Source organism: Camelina sativa, chromosome 14 (assembly GCF_030686135.1).
Source record: "Camelina sativa cultivar CO46 ecotype springtype chromosome 14, ASM3068613v1".
NCBI lineage: Eukaryota > Viridiplantae > Streptophyta > Magnoliopsida > Brassicales > Brassicaceae > Camelina > Camelina sativa.
The window spans coordinates 12,726,674-12,744,006 of NC_141893.1; the positions used below are offsets into that span (position 1 = coordinate 12,726,674).

Here is a 17,333-nt window from a genome sequence, read left to right on the forward strand (position 1 = left end):
TGATTATGTTTGTATTTGTCTCACGTCTCACAGGCATGAGCCGCGCGTGTAGAGAGGTTGGTCATATGTTTGGAAAAAATAACACAGACGTGCGACAAAATGCGAGCCTCAGTGCTTCATCTGTTACCTGACAGCTACGCCTCCTCCAGCTTTCTCTTTACCCAACATATATAACACGGCGCGTGACCTCATCGAAAGCCCCAAACTACCCTCAAACTCTCTCTCTTTTTCTATTTTCTTTTTTTTTGTTTTTAAAGAATCTTCCTTCGTCTCTGTTTTTTTTCTTTCTATCTTGAAAATTCTCTTTTGTTTCTTTTCTTCTCCTCTGTTTTTGGAAACATTCCGGGAACATGGAGACGATAACAGAGTATCTGGAGAGATCGATGCAGAATTGTTCACTGAGTAATCAGAGAAGAAGTATTGGAGATGGGTTTGGTATGACAGACGAACATATCCCCATCTCAGATAGATTCTTGGACCTCAATTCTCACTTCTCTGTTCCTTCTCATTTGGAACAGTGTCTTGATCTCAAGGTAAAAAAACACTAAACCAACCTCTTTTTGTTTCCTTATAATTTTTTTTTTCTCATTTATTACTGGTACTTTCTTTGGGTTTCTTGGGGAAGAGATATATATTTGGGAAGTATCAGAGGGCTTGACCTTGAGATTTTACCAGAGTGTTGTTTTTGCATTCAATCTTTTTATCTGCTTGATGATTTTCTTTAATGGAGCATATGTTCTTTTCGTACAGTGAGATTTGCATAAATGATAAATCTAGTCCAAGCTATTTTGTCACAGAACTTGGGGTGCATTATTTTGCATTGCACAGAAAGAAAGTAAAAAAAAATATTTACTTCTGGTAGTCTGGTACATTAGGTTATTTAGCTTTAGCATCAAAGGAGTTTTTAAGTTTTATTACTTCTGTAATGAAGACAGGAGAGGTTTACTACAGAAACTGGAATGATGGAATGAGAGTGAAGGAAGAAGATCCTAGGAAATTGGCGAGAAGCAACAATGTAGATCAATCCAGTGGAGAATCGTATGGAACTGTGTTTTCATCAGAAGAAGGTAGTTCGTATTATGAAAGCCAGGAGTCTTCATCGGATTCGTCTCCTTCATCGAGGAAATATCGAAAAGACGATGAAGAAGAAGAAGAAGAAGAAGATGTTCTTGTGGTAGCTGGTTGCAAAGCTTGTTTCATGTATTACATGGTACCTAAACTCTCAAAGGATTGCCCCAAATGTGCAACTCAGCTTCTCCACTTTGATCAACCTCACTCTTCTTTTCCTTGAACGTCTCTCTTATCATTCTCGTTTTCATCTTCATTTCTTCGTCTTCTCATTTTTTTTTTCATATAAACGAGTGGTCGTGTTGGTGTGTGAGTGGGCATTAATACGAGTTTTAACTTTTTGAAGGCAATGTCTTAAGGTAGTTAATTGGATTAAAAAAACATGTATTAGTGATAGCACAATGAAAACAAACATTTATAATCTGGCCTTCTTTTGGACAATGTGGAACAAGTGGATGGGTAAAACAAAATACATTTTGGTAACTTGGTTAGTGTAGAACAAGTGTGATCGCTGGGGGTTGCGTGTGTTTATGGGTTTAACATATTAAAGAATAACAAAACAGATTGGTATGTTTTTATGGGATTCACTGACTTGTGATTAGAGTGATAGCATATAAGGGTTGGTAATGAAAGGAGAGAGTGGAGGTTTTTGTTGCGTTAAAGTTGGTCAATGAAGATAAAGCCCTTATTAGGACTTGCGCGCTGCGTGGAAAGAAAAATTAAAAAGCATAATCATTGCAAGCATGTGATTTACCACAATTCCTGTTTCTTTTGTATCCCATTTTGATTTATAAATAAAAATAACTTTTGTTTTGAGTCTTTTGACCAAAATAAAAATGACTTTATACAACAAATTTATAATCAAACCATAATTTCCCTCCCTAAAATTGTCAACTTTTGCAATCATCTACTGTATATACAATATTTTTAAAAATGGCAGTAATTCACAGCAACGACAGCTCACATTCGATGAACCGTAGTTACAAATATTAATATGTAAACAATCGAAGAAGAATAAAAGTCACATTCGATGCTAAATACTGTCACATTAAATGCTTGCTAATAATAATAAAAAGTCAACTTGTAAACATGATCTCTATATTGCATTAGCTATGTATGTATCTCGGGATTTTGATTTTATTGACTTCTATCTCGATACAAGTTATTACTAAGGGACATAGTCAAATCGAGATATGTCTAGCTATCTTCGTGGTTCTAAGTGAAAGATTTGTAAAATATGAACGAAAAATCTTAACTTTATTATTTCTTTCTTGAATTCTATACAACGACTTAATACTATTTATATAGAGAAACACGATAGAAAGAACCTAGGGTACACGTCACTGCACACACATGATTGAGGGGATACCAAGAGCATCAAATCTGTTCTGCAAACAGAGTTGTTGAGCTGTGAATCCCGTACGCTGGTCTGCTGGTAATCTTGTACGATTTGTCTCATTCTCTTTATTGTCTTTGTTACCGTTGCAGGGTAACAAAGTGTTAGTGGACTTACTTTTGTGATCACGGCCCACATCCGTTGAGGCCTTGGATCCAAAAGCAGAAGACACAGTCTCTGTTTGAACTGCAGGAGCTTCTTGTCTAATACACCCCCTCAAACTTGGAGTGGGAGGCAAAACAACTCCAAGTTTGTACCGAAGATCAACAAATGATTGCTGAGCTAGGGACTTGGTAAAGATGTCAGCTAGCTGATACTCAGCTGGAACATGTTTGACGATCAAAGCACCTAAGGCCACTCTTTCTCGCACAAAGTGAAAATCCACATCAAAGGACTTGGAACGATTGTGCATTGCAGGATTTGCAGTCAAGTAAACGGCAGATAGATTGTCATAGTACAGTTCTGGTGTTGCAGGTTGAGACACTCCAGTTTCTCGAAGAAACAGAGAGATCCACTTGAGTTCAGATGCTGCAATAGACAAGGTGCGGTACTCAGCTTCAGTAGATGATCTCGACACCGTAGGATGGCGTTTTGCAGAACAGTTGATGATATTTGAACCAAGGAAAGTACAAAAACCACCAACAGATCTTCGTGTCTCTTTACAATTTGCCCAATCACTGTCACTATAAGCTCAAAGAGTGGAATCAGTGTTGGAGTAAATATTAAGCCCCATACTAATTGTTCCTTTTAAGTAGCGCAAGACTCGCTTTAGTAGATAGAAGTCAGCCATAGATGGAGAATGCATCTTCTGACATACAAGATTCACAGCAAACTGAATGTCTGGTCTGGTTAAGGTGAGATACTGGAGCTTACCTGCTAAGCTGAGAAAGTAAGTGGGGTCGGAAAAAGGAACATGGTGTCCATGGACCTTGTCAAGTTGTAAAGGCAGAGGTGTTGGCATAAGAGCACAATCTGCCATTCCAGCAGTCACCAAGAGATCGAGAGCATATTTGTCTTGGTTGAGGAAGAGACCGTTAGAGTGAGAATGAGCTTGAATCCCCAAGAAGTATTGGAGACCGCCTAAGTCTTACATCCAAAACTCTTTGTTGAGATTCCCAAGCAATTGATCTACAAGATGAGGATTGTTACCTGTCAAAAGCATATCATCAACATATAGGAGAAGAAACAATTTATCTTTGCCTTTATGATATGTGAACAGAGAAGCATCCACATAGGTGCAGGTAAAGCCATAGTCGATGAGAAAAGTACTGAACTTGTCAAACCAAGCTCTAGGAGCTTGTTTCAACCCGTATATTGCCTTGTTTAGTTTGCAAATATAGTCATGCTTCTCTTTATCCTCAAAGCCTGGTGGTTGATGCATGTAGACTGTCTCTTTTAAGTCTCCATGTAAAAATGCATTTTTAACATCAAGTTGTTTAATAGGCCACTTGTGAACCGTTGTAGTGTGTAGAACTGAACGCACTGTTGCTGTGCGTATCACTGGAAGATAAGTTTCCAAATAATCAACCCCCTCTTATTGTTCATAACCCTTTGCGACTAACCTCTCCTTTAGGCGATCGAGAGAGCCATCAACTTTCAGTTTTGTTTTAAAAATCCACTTGCAACCGAGTGGATTTGGACAATGATCAGGTGGAACCAAATCAAATGTGTGAGTTTCATGAAAGGAACTCACTTCATCTCCCATGGCATTAGTCCAGCCTAGATCTTTGAGAGCTGTATTCACAGTTTTAGGTTCTGGATAGTTACTTTTAACTGTAAACAGAGCATATCTGGGATTCGGCTTTACTATACCAGCTTTAGCACGTGTTATCATAGGGTGAAACATGGGGTTGTTTGGAAACGAAAATGGAGAGATAGGAGCAGTAGACGTTGACGATGTAGTCTGAGGAGAGTTCGCAGGCGATGCAGAGTCTTGAAGAGAACAGTCTTGACTGCAAGAAGAAGTTTCGACTAAGATCTCTGTTTGAATTGTCGTGGCTTGACTCGAGGAGGGTGACAAACTCAGATGTGATGGAGAAGGTAAGCTGTTACCTATAGGAACAGAATCAAAGTCTGCCGTACACCCAGAACTTGCCCCTCCATCATCATTGGAGCAGTCACTCCTCTGCAAACTGTTCGAAGAGGTCTCTGCAACTTCTGAATTATCTTCGTGCTGAAAACTCTCCTGCCAAGACGTGAGTAAAGGTGTTTGAACAGAAGACACATTCCTCTTGTAAACATCTGTAAAAGAAAACTTTGATTCATCGAACAAGACATGTCGATTGATAAAAACTCTCCCAGTAGGTGGATGATAGCACCTATATCCTTTGTACTTTTCATTGTATCCAACAAAAACACACATAAGAGACTTAGGATCAAACTTGTTATGTGAATACGGTCGCAGGTTTGGATAGCAGGCACAGCCGAATACACGTAGAGCAGTGTAAACTGGAGCTTTTCCATGAAGCATTTCATACGGACTCTTATGATCATCGTGTACAGAGGAGGGAAGAAGATTACCAAGAAAATTTGCCGTAATGAAAGGTTCAACTCAGAGATTGTGAGGAAATTTTCCTTGGAATAACATAGAAAGCCCCAATTCAGTGATATGTCTGTGTTTGCATGCAACAAGGCCGTTTTGCTGTGGAGTGTGAGGACAGGAGACTTGTTGTTTAATCCCACACTGAACAAGATGATCAAGAAACCTATTGCTTATAAACTCACCCCCTCCATCACATTGAAACATTCCAATCCTCAGTTGAAACTGATTTTCTACCAGTCTTTGAAATTGAACAAACACTGTGAAGAAATCTGACTTGAGACGAAGAGGATAGAACCAAGTAAAACGGGAATAATGATCAATGAAGATTACATAATAGCGAAAACCTTGAGTGGAAACAACAGGAGAAGGTCCCCATAAGTCACAATAAATACGTTCTAATGGTCTACTGGAAACAAAAGCAGAAGAAACAAAGGGAAGTTTGCACACTTTTCCCATTTGACAAGCATCACACAACTGATTGCTTAACTTATTAATAACTATGGCTTTATTCTTGGACAGCCGTTGGAGAACATCTTGATGAGGATGACCTAGCCTCATGTGCCACACCTCATCACTTGTTGCTTGTTGTCTAGAAGAGTAACAAGCAAGACAACAAGCAATTGTCTGCGGATTCTCCAACAGATACAGATCTTTACGGCGGGGTCCTTTGGTGAGGAGCTGTCTTGTCCACTTGTCCTTAATAATAATAACACCATCAGAATCAAACTCAATGGCACAAGGATAATCAGAGGTAAGTTTTGAAACCGATAATAACGACTTTGTAATTTGAGGACAAACAAGAACATCCTGTAACGGAAGGTTACCTTGAGTACTAGGAAGAACGGAGGACCCAATGTGTGTTATGGGCAAGAAATCACCATTTCCCACAATCAGAGAGTCTTCCCCACTGTAAGGTTGCACAGTTTGAAGTTGAGCAGTAGAGATCGTGATGTGTGAAGTGGCACCTGAGTCAGCAGTCCATTCATGACCAGGTGAACCAGAAATCTGCATCGTTGCAAACGCATGAGGGAGCTCTTCACCATGATAAGAATGGTCATACCGCTTGTAACACTTGTGAGCAGAATGACCATACTTGTTGCAGATTTGACAAGTGGGCCGTATACCAGAGTCTGGGGACTGGCCATTGGAGATCTGCTGATGAAAGCCTCTGCCCCTTGTTGAGTAGTTTCCACGACCACGATAACCACTAGAACGACCACGAGACTATCCTCTACCACGATTGGAGTAGTCTCTGTCCGTTGTGAAAGCCAAATGAGGTGAAACAGAAGAACCAGCATACTTCTGTATCTTGTCGTCAAAATTGGTTAGCTTTATCACAACATTATCATAGCTCATAGGGAAGGTATCCATTTGACTTTCAATCACAGTGGCAATAGACTCGTATTCCTGACCTAAGCCATTCAGAACTCCAAAAATTTTCTCATTTTCTGGAACAGAATACCCTATGGAGTGAAGATGGTCACATATCTGCTTAATAGTATTCAGATACTCAGCTAAAGGTTTTCATTCCTTATCAGTAGAGTGTAAACGACGTTGCAAATCACTCTTCCTAGATGCAGAGATATGATTGTACTTTTTGGCGAGAGAAAACCATACCTCACCGGAAGTGTGAAGACCATAAACAGACTTGAGAGCCTCTTCAGTCAGCGAGCCTATCAACCATCCCATAATCTTCTGGTCATTGTTAATCCAAGCGAGAAAGTCCGAATTTGGAGCCTCTGAGACAGTTTCACCCTTTTTGAGAGATCTCGTAGCAGGGGGACACGGTGTGCTTCCAGTAACATGACCGAGTAGCCTTTGATTGTTAAGCCAAGTTTCAAACTAATCTTCCACAACAGATAGTTAGTGGAACAGAGTTTCAAAGTCACGCAATGTGTAAAACAAAGAGCGGAAGAAGAATCAGAGTTATCAGCCATGGCGGCTGGCTCTGATACCATGAAAGATTTGTAAAATATGAAGAGAAATCTTAACTTTATTATTTCTTCTTGAATTCTATACAACGACTTAATGTTGTTTATATAGAGAAACACAATAGAAGGAACCTAGGGTACACGTCACTGCACACACATCATTGAGGGGAGACCAAGAGCATCAAATCTGTTCTGCAAACAAAGTTGTTGAGCTGTGAATCCCATACGTTGGTCTGCTGGTAATCTTGTATGATTTGTCTCATTCTCTGTATTGTCTTTGTTACCGTTGCAGGGTAACAAAGTGTTGGTGGGCTTACTTTTGTGATCGCGACCCATATCCGCTGAGGTCTTGGACCCAAAAGCAGAAGATACAGTCTCTGTTTGAACTGCAGGAGCTTCTTATCTAATACTAAGTTGTTGTGTGAATAACTTAGCCATATTGGAAAGCTAGTGTCTAAACTCCGAGCGATAAAGATCTTTTCGTTTTGTTTCAAGATCTTAGCAAAGAATATGAGCCATTTTTGCCTTTTTTATGAAAATGAAACACCTCCTTGTGAACTTTCTCTAAACAATATACATGTTATGGGGCATTAGCCAATAAGGCAGAGGAAGCATTCAATAGGTTTAGTGGTTACAAGGTTGTGAGAAATTTTCAACTCTTGGTTGTGCATTTCCTCAACATGGCACATTCACTAGGTCTAACCAAAACAACTTTGAGAAGAAAAGCAAAAAAAGAATCAAGGTTCTTACCGACCTTGTCAAATCTGTAGTTTTTTATTAAATGTTGGAGTCACTTTGATAACGGTTATCAAAGTGATTATATTCCTCAAGCCCTAGCTCTGATGTAAATCTATGGTCAACAACGAATAGGATGGTATAATGATATATATGCTAGTGTATTTTCTCACATCACATCACATGAACATCTTCAAGAAGCAACATCTTACTCGGGTTCAAAATTTCATGTTTGCTGATGGTCTTACCGATCTCACTCGTTAGTTAATAACAGACACTAGCTTTCGCAAATAGCATTCAGATCATGTTAACTGTTGATGCTCGGTGTGAGTTTTGTTTCGATTTTAATAAGGTGGGTGTCTTGATTTTGAGAGTGTTAACGTAGGAAAAAATATCTGAATCTTTAAAAGTTGGGAAACTCAGAGATGTTATATAGTGCTCTCTACCCTCATGTTAACTAGTGATTATTTATCATGTCTGAATCCGCAAAATGTTAAGTCATATATAACATGAGGGTAGAGAGCACCATACATAATTTATCATGTCCACCCTCAGGAAAAAATATCTGAACAAATTCGCAAAATGTTTATAATTTGCATTGTCCCTGAACAAACTCATGGTTTATCTTGTAGTCAAGTCATGTTCGGACTAGGCTGGACTTTGACATATATATGAATCCGAGAAAACCCGGATCTGACCAAACCGAGTTAAAAATATACTATACATGTTTGCGAATTTCAGGTCGGACTAAAGTGTCTTTACCAAAATAAAAAGACCATGGTACACTTAAATGAGTATTCCGATCGCATCTAAAAATTGCATGCTCAAAAAGGTTCCTCACTACACAGTTATCTTTATTCTGTTTTACACCCTTTTTGAATTTTACTACAATAAATTAGCGATATTTGACGACGGAATAGTCTATCAGTCTATGCCACAATTTCGTCAAATCTTCGCAACTATTTAGTAACAATTTCTTAGAATATTTTACTAAGATTAGTCAGCTGCAATCACATATCACTCTTAGTCCACGTAAGTTTCATGCTTAATTATTACCGTCGCAAAAAATCAAAAAAAAAAAAATTCTTCAGTAACTGATCATAGAACTAAACAATCAGAAATTAAGAAATATATTTCACTAAACATTCACAAATTTGCACAAACTTTTTTATAGTTTAGGGAAAGTCTTGCTTTATTTCATCGGGAAGTTTGTTAAACGAGTAAAAATATTTATGGGCAGATATTAGGGATTAAACTATATGAGTTTTTTGTTTAACTCAATAAACTTTGAGCTTTATATAGACATTTCGTACATTATAAAAGTGAAAGTGATAAAAACCACATAATAGCTCTTCCGGAAGGTAAGAATATGACAGCAGCAGCAAAGACTTCACAATTCTATACTAATATACAAGTACAACGTATGTGGAAGAAAAAGCATGTAGGGATTAGACCAAAATGAATCATGTAAATCAATCGGAGTGCAAAGTGTATATTATTCAGTAATTTGTTCGAATTGATAGAAAACTCAAAACTTGTTATATGAATCGAAGTTCAAGATTGAGTTTCACCATCTACAAAACCATATGTATGGTTTACTTTCAGGCATCCACTATAGACATCTTAAATAGCAAAATTATTCGGTTTTGTAAATTTGTGGTTCAGTCCGGTTATATAGAGTATTTATGTATCGAGAAAATTGGAGTTTTAGTACATTTTTTAAACTTAATTGGAGAATTAGTACATTCACTATTTAAAATTGGCAAAACACACACTTTCACTATTTATTACTATTTGAATTACTTTTTAATCCTCTACTAATCAGTTTATTTACAAATGTGCCATTGAAATTAAATATATATATATATATATATATTTTATTAAATTATTCTTTGAATCTAATAACTAAAGTACTATTTAATATATATATATTTTTTTTTAATTTTTTTACAGATACAAAAAAATCTATGTTTTTTCTTTATAATTTGATATGCATTTTGTATAATGATTATATTTGATAATGTTAAATATCTTTTATAAGTTTTGTATCCGTAGACCTTATTAAGTGTACATGTGTCTGTACACATTATAATGTGTACAAGTGTCTGTACACATAATAATGTGTACAAATATCAAGTGTACAAATGAATAATAATATACAAGTTTAATCCGTACAGTTCATTTAGTGTATTTATATATATGTTAATATACATGTTTTTATCCGTAAAGCTGATATATAATATATTTAATATGAATGAAATAAAAATATTTATATGTGTGTAATAAATGTGTACACTAAATATGTTGTACCGATGTCTTTTATGCAGCTATCCTTTTGTAATTTTATACTACTATACCATACCCCACTTTTTTATCTATTTCACATCTTTTCTATTACACAAATAGTAAAACTCATCTATTTTTCTAATTATAAATAGTAAATGTAGTACAATTCCAATTAAGTTTAAAAAATGTATTATTTTGCAAACAAACAGTTATGTATATATACGTGAAAACAATCGGGTGGGGGTCACATGCACTTCAGAGAAAGAGCAGAACAGTCCCCACGTCGTCTGTAGTTTGGGTCCTCGGGCTGTGGGGATACCAAACACCATCATGCATGCCCAACTCTCTTTTTCATTATTTTTCTCTTTCTTTTTGGGATTTTATTATACCCATTTTAGGGTTTTCTTTTGTATATTCATGTCTTCCTACAACCATCGATCGAATATATAAACCACATTTTTCCCTTTGAATATAAAAGAAAAAAAAAAGAATAGATGCTTTACCAATTTCTACTCTTACTTTATTTCTCCAACATCATTTCTTTATTATTAGCCTTTCATTCTCTCTTCACGCTCCCTTTTATGGTTTCCTTTTAGTTTGATTCAACTTCCCATCATGCATGTATACATATTATATTCTATGTGCAATTCCAAGTAATCTATCTTATTATTGACATTTTGACAGATACTGTCATCATATTCCTCTCCACTCTCTGCCCATTCCACTTGCCTCATTTCTAATCTAAAGGATAAAGATATTTTATTTTTTAAACAAGACACTCATGCAACCTTTCTCTGTATCTGCATATATGTAATTAAGTGCAACTCAAGTACTACTCCTACATATATATATATATATATATATATATATATATATATATATATATATAACAATCTTACAAAAATAAACAAGATGCACGTACCTTTATTTTAATTTACACATTTCTAGCATACAGACCATCAATCGCTAGATAGGTGTAAGGTGTCGCAGTAAAAAAACGGATATTAGATACATATATCAATCTGAACCAAACTAGCTAGCAGCCTAGTACTAATGTTTCTTTTTCCTTGTCAAACTAGTACTACAATATATCACATTGATGTATAATTTACTTTAATTTCCATAATTCTATACATAGAAGAAATATTAGTTATAGAGTAATTATAACTAGTCTAACATCTATTAGCGCCTCGATATTCTCAAATTCTTTTGCTAGGGTTGATAGTTGCTACACATGATTAAGTTATGATGTTATTTCGTAAGACTTTAATGAAAAGATAAAGTTGTAAGACTGATGAAATATTTTAGGAAATGAGTGATTTTTATAGAAAACAAAAAGAAAATTGTAATAATCGTAATTGAAGATTAAATTAGTTGACGATCATTACAAAAAAGAATGGAACATATATATGATCGATCTTTTTACATGTATGCGATGGTTTGATTAAAAGGTAAATTAACGTGAACTTCTGTGCGTCAAAAGTTAACCAATAACATGTGCTTTTCTTAACTTTTCAGTAAATTAACTTTGCACAAAATATTCATGATTTATACTGTAGTTTTTGTAACAATTAAATTATAACAGAAATTATAAAAGAGTGTATAAGATACATAATCTCTATTTTATGACAAAAGAAATTATACGAACAATAATGAATATCGTAAATTAATAATAACATAACTATGTTCAAAAACATCCAAATAGTGAAAAATTAAATTTGACTTGAGAGCAAATATCCTTGAAAATTTCCACTTCTACCAATATAAAAGAGGGAAAAAAACTTGAAAGAGATAAACAGCTAGAAAATATACCAACAGTCTCGTTAAAAAGGCACGCAATTAGGGCTAAAAATAAACTTTTTAAGGATATTAATAATTAAATTTCCCTTAAAACAAAATAATAACTTTGGCTGTCAATTATTTTTTGTCCTCGGAACATGGCCTTAAAAAAGCGATTAGCTGGATCGATCACACCCCATTTCATCCTTTTCCTTGCATAGGCATACCTTTCGTCCTTTTAAAGACAATAAAACCCAAATAAACTTTTACAGAAATAACTAATATTGTTTATTCATTTTGAGTAAGAAAAAGAAAAAGCGTAGTCCTAAATTATATAAACTTTTACATTAAGTATATATGATCTCTACGTACATGAAAAAAGAAATTCATAATTTCAGATATTTTTATTGAAAAAAAATCTGACAGACAGAGAGACCATCACACCCCTCTATCTTACATTCCCACAAGCTTCCAAACAAAGAGAATTAACGGAAAGTAAGATTTGCAAAGGAATCATTCTCTTCCTCGTCCTCTCTCACTCACAACCCTACGCATATAAAATAATTGAAATAAAATGTATACATACTATATATTAAATAAATAAAAAGAAATAAATAAACAAAACCCTTATCTTCTTCATGAGAATCATTTCCTCTCCACAAAACCATGCCTTCTCAAAGCCCCTCTTCTCACTTTTCAATAATCGATCCCTTCATATATGGCTCATGCTGAGATCATATGACCAATATGGTTCCTCTTGAATCCTCACTGCTTTTTGGCGGTTTCACGGACGCGATGATGATGAGAGAAACAACTATAAACAATCAAGATTCTAGCGGGGAAGATACATGCTCCTTCTCCGATCCAACAGCAGCTTATAACATGTTTTCTTCCTCTCGGGTGAAAGACGTCGGAGCCGCCGCAAAGAACGATGCCGTTTGTTCTATTAATGTAGAAGGTAAAGATAAATCTTGGCTCCGCTTAGGTATAGGCCCTGAGGAGAACAACCATAACACGGGGTCGTATAAGCTTCAACGTTGTTCTAGCAAAAACGGAAGTGAAAGAGAGAAGTCGTTAGAGCTCAGCTTGTTCTCCTCCTCCCTAGCCACAGGAGGAGCCATTAGTAGTAGCGTAGAGTACTCACAGCCGCAACCACCGCAGCCGCCATATCGGTGTGATCAGTTATTAACGATGCGTGGACCGTCGTTGGTTTACAATCAACAACTAATTCGGCCTCAAACGTTATTTAATCGAGGCTTTTCGTTTCCATCGTCAAAGCCGTGGATACCTCAATATACGGCACCGTTTAGACCGTCATCATTGAGTGACCGTGACGTCACTAACAATAATAGTGCTACAAGGAGTTGTTGTGTGGATGAAGGAGGAGGAGCTGGACCAAGCTCCGAGTTTAGGGTTCTTGATCCTCCAAGAAGACCACATTCTGGTCTTTGGTTTCTCCTTCAAGCTTCACAATTTCAGTAATTATCCTTTAATCCTTAATATCAGTTTGATGGCATTTTATATATTAGTATGTATGTAACATTGAATATGTAACGCAGGGAAAAGGAACCGTTCTTGCCTCAAGTAAGCAAAAGCTACTTGAGAATCAAGTAAGTATATTTTGGTATGCGTTATTAAACTTTATTTGTTTAAGGGAGTTACTAACGATTACTTCTGTTAATTATATTCTAATTGTCAAATTTTGTTTTTAATTTGCATGGATAAGGGATGGGAGAATCACAGTTAGATTGCTAATTAAGTACCTCATGAAGAAGCTTCAATTGGATAGCGAATCTGAGGTAAATATCTAAACCGATCAACTCTTTTATTTATATAAGTTTTATATATTCCAAGTTTTGGGCTACAAAATGATAATGACATTGGAACAAAATCCCAACTTATTAGGTCACAAGTCTGATGTCATGGTGTCGTAACTTTTCTAACTTATATAGTTCAGTTTAGGTCTTAGCTAAAGATATTCAAATTGTAGTAATACAATTGAGTGAAAACCACTTTCTGAATCTTGATAGCAACATAACATCCTTAATTAGGTGCAAACCTAATTAACTAATACTCGTGAATAACCTAGGTTCGGATTTATGAACACGATTCCTTCATAACTTAATTAATTGATTTGAGACGAATTACTTCTTCTTCTTTTTTTTTTTTTTTTTTGCTTATATATAATGATTTACCAAAGGAAAAAAAAAAATCTAACTCTCTCTAATCAGAATTTTGATCAACCAAAAAGTCCGTCTCTATCGCATATGAAAATTAAACGTAACAAAAATCATAATGGTTAATTAGGTTACTGATTGATCGTTTCTCGAAGTACCCACCACCTTATATCAATAATTATTATCATTATTGTTGTTATTATATATTCTCATAGGAAACTGGAAAACGAGAGGGGAACTATAACTGGCTATTTCATTAGCTTCAGGCCATAATATAGTTATATTGACAATTTATAATAATGTTATTTCTAGAGAAATAAGTCTGAGTCATCAGGCATGCTTGCTTTGAGAATAGTAGAAACCAGAAAAGAATTAAAAGATATCTAAATCCCAACTTAAAAAGCTTACATGCGTAAGTGTGTGTAGATGCTCTCGTTAATCGGAATATATAATTATCTAAGTATATTTCATGTTCCCGGACTCTAGATAGGCTCACAAATACATGTTCATGCCATATATGAGCACTTGTGCCCTACAAGAATCATTTGCATGTATATACAGACTATGTAAGTACAGACACGGTGCATTTTCAATCGATTAATTAATAGATTAGCGCTCGCTAATTTTACTAAACGCATGCATGATTCCATTCTACATGAATAACATTTTCTACAATAATGGCTAATAACCGACAAATATCTTTAAAACATTGGTTATGTATTTGACGTCTAAACATCCTTTTAGACGTCGGATAGACGGGTAAGTCATTTAGTTGTGTTACGTACTTGTCGATGTCTTCTTCATGGTCGAGATTAGCAATCAATATCTACTAAGCAAACATAGATATCATAGTTTAATAAGTACATAAGTTTTAGTTTGAAACAAAAATTCTTGGCATCAGTTGTTGCGTTCAATTTGTAAACCAAAATAATCTTACAAAAAAAATAAAACAGCAACTGTTTTAATTAGCTCGATAGAAAGGTGACGAATTTAACATATTCTTTTGCAGAGTGAGAGAGAATTATGGACCAAAACATCTAAATACTTTGGTAATAGAGAAACCCTAAAATTAAAACATGAATTTTATCTCGCAAATAATAAAAATTAACTATGAAGAATTTGGATTTCTTATAAAGTATATACATAACATATATAACCATGTTTTTCCGTTTATCTATTATTAATTAAAAATATCGTTTTTCGTTTTATGCTTAAGTTCTCATGTTTTTGCTTACTTTCGTGAGTATGTCGTCACGAATATATTGATATTTGGTCCGACTAAATTAATGCATTGTTAGCATATAACGTTTTATATTGATACTTTAACTATATATATAGCACCATGATAGACAAATAGATAGGTGACATATTAACAATTCAAATAATCATTTGATGAAAAACGTGATTTGAAAGCATTGCATGCATGGCTAAGTTTGTCTTTTCCGTAGAGCCAAAAAAAATTGTATTTCCCACTCAAAAGCATATAAAAGTTTCTCTAATTAATCTTTGGATAATCTCACACTTTTCCTAGTTAAATTAGTTGATGCTCCATTTAAAAGTAATCCAAATTGGAAGTTAAGCATTATAGTGTAAAAATGTATTATATTAAGTGATGCACTGATGCTGATGATGTGTTTTATACTTTTGCTTAGGAATCGGTTTGAATATTATACATACACAATTTCTCATTGATCATTTACACCATTTAATTTATACGACAACTATATACGTTCTAAGACTACTTTGAGATTTCCCGTTGATAAAAAGGTGGAAACCAAGAATTCCTCCCATTAATTGAATGGATATAGTTCACACATCCAAAATAAAATTTAAAGGGGAAAATTATATAGCCTCCCTAGTCCCTAGAGAAGAGAGTCTGTGCTATGAATCAAAAAAAAAAAAAAAAGTGAAGTAATGATAACTATGTTATTTGCTCAAAATAGGACATGCCATATCCAAATTTTCGTAGAGTGCAACTTATATATGTAATGGTGTAAAAAAGGAAAATATAATTAACCTAACATTGTCTTAACCTAACATTGTCGTCATGCTTATGCTTGCTAAGGTCAGCTATTCTCTTATTTTCTCGTCAAATATAGTAGCATCTAAGATATTAGGGGGCTTGTGTAAAATGTCGCATCACAATCCCAAGTGGGGCACTTTCACGAATATTGAAATAACTTGATCATCTCCTCACCAACCAACTACGTTCCTACAATAGAACTCAAGTAATGTATTTCTCAATAAATAAATCAAAACACTAGCTTTGAACGCTTGACGGTTCAACAACAAAATGATACAAAACTTTGTCATCAGCATATAATTCAACTAGAATATACAAAAATGACGCATATAAGCAAAGCAAGTATATATTGCCGGCGTGCATGGAAACATGATTTGAGGTGCGACCAATATTTATTTTATTAAAAAGAATTCTATAAGTAAAACAAGAAAATATTTAGCCTTCCTCAAGCTAACCAGATTTTGGTTCATCTTATTTTTCAGTGTCAACTTTTAAAATTGTTATTTCCACTTCATATCTTTGGCGTCAAGTCTAGGGAAAGGGGAATTTTAGGGTAAGGCATACTTTACATATACTTTTAACGAAGAATACCTCAGTTTTTTTCAATGTAAACGATATAAAACACATAACTATAAGTGTAGACCATGTAAAGTTTTCAAACCCAACTGGCTATATATCTAACCGGTAAATTTTTATTACATGCATATGTTTCTTATATATATAATAAAAGTATAATAAACAAAATCCGAACTATACGTTAAAAGATACAGTTTATAGAACAAAACATTAAAACACTAGACCACTCTTACTTAACAATAATCATATATATGCTAAAATCAATGTTAACTGTCCAAAACCAGACCACTCTTTACTTTAACCTTTAGCATCTCATGTCATACGCACGAGCAGAAATATATATGGATAGTGATGTGATTTTTTTAATTCTAATGTTGGTTTGTCTGACGGAAACAGGTAGAAATAAGATGCAGAGGACAACAATTATCGCCGTTGTTGACGATGCAGCATGTAAGAGATACCATATGGACTTCCAAATCATCATCATCTCCCTCTTTCACTTTGCTTCGGGACTCATCAACTACTGATCATATCATGATTTTGCATTACGGTAGGACTGCTTAGTTATTAAATCTTTATTTTGATAGTTTTTTTTATCCCTTTTTTGCGCCAAGTCTAACATTTCTCGATCATCATATTGTATACCTACGATCGAATTTTAATTATTTACCCCTCTCTTTTTGTTTGGGTTCCCAATCTAATTTGATATATTCTCCTTTTTCCAAATGTTATTATTACTTTATTTTATACTTTGTGGCTCATATTATCCCATTGTAGGGAAATGGTGTCGTAGGAGCCAACCAAGTGGTCTGACCACTGA

General features: G+C 34.9%; 2 protein-coding genes across 3 annotated transcripts; both read left to right on the forward strand.

The window, feature by feature from the left end:
- Positions 1 to 208: 208 nt before the first annotated feature.
- On the forward strand, positions 209 to 1,489 carry LOC104741414 (protein CURLY FLAG LEAF 2-like). Its single transcript, XM_010462276.3, has 2 exons — positions 209 to 533; positions 932 to 1,489. The coding sequence occupies exons 1-2, from the start codon at positions 351 to 353 to the stop codon at positions 1,289 to 1,291; spliced, it is 543 nt and encodes a 180-aa protein (XP_010460578.1). The 5' UTR covers positions 209 to 350; the 3' UTR covers positions 1,292 to 1,489.
- A 10,832-nt stretch (positions 1,490 to 12,321) lies between these two features.
- Positions 12,322 to 17,239, forward strand: LOC147928116 (uncharacterized). 2 transcript variants are annotated; one of them, XM_087482986.1, is made up of 4 exons: positions 12,322 to 13,215; positions 13,297 to 13,347; positions 13,464 to 13,536; positions 16,910 to 17,239. In XM_087482986.1, the coding sequence occupies exons 1-4, from the start codon at positions 12,476 to 12,478 to the stop codon at positions 17,075 to 17,077; spliced, it is 1,032 nt and encodes a 343-aa protein (XP_087339112.1). In that variant the 5' UTR covers positions 12,322 to 12,475; the 3' UTR covers positions 17,078 to 17,239. The 2 variants fall into 2 exon arrangements, with proteins under 2 accessions (XP_087339112.1, XP_087339113.1); XM_087482987.1 differs by lacking the exon at positions 16,910 to 17,239 and having other exon boundaries at positions 12,325 to 13,215; positions 13,464 to 13,548.
- The last annotated feature ends 94 nt before the right edge of the window (positions 17,240 to 17,333 follow it).

Bases quoted from the DNA above. Each gene is read 5' to 3' on its own strand.
- LOC104741414 (XM_010462276.3), top strand. From the start codon at position 351: ATGGAGACGATAACAGAGTATCTGGAGAGATCGATGCAGAATTGTTCA. The intron at 534-931 runs GTAAAAAAACAC...TCTGTAATGAAG, and splicing joins AACAGTGTCTTGATCTCAAG to ACAGGAGAGGTTTACTACAG.
- LOC147928116 (XM_087482986.1), top strand. From the start codon at position 12,476: ATGACCAATATGGTTCCTCTTGAATCCTCACTGCTTTTTGGCGGTTTC. The intron at 13,216-13,296 runs GTAATTATCCTT...TATGTAACGCAG, and splicing joins CTTCAAGCTTCACAATTTCA to GGAAAAGGAACCGTTCTTGC. The intron at 13,348-13,463 runs GTAAGTATATTT...TGCATGGATAAG, and splicing joins AAAAGCTACTTGAGAATCAA to GGATGGGAGAATCACAGTTA.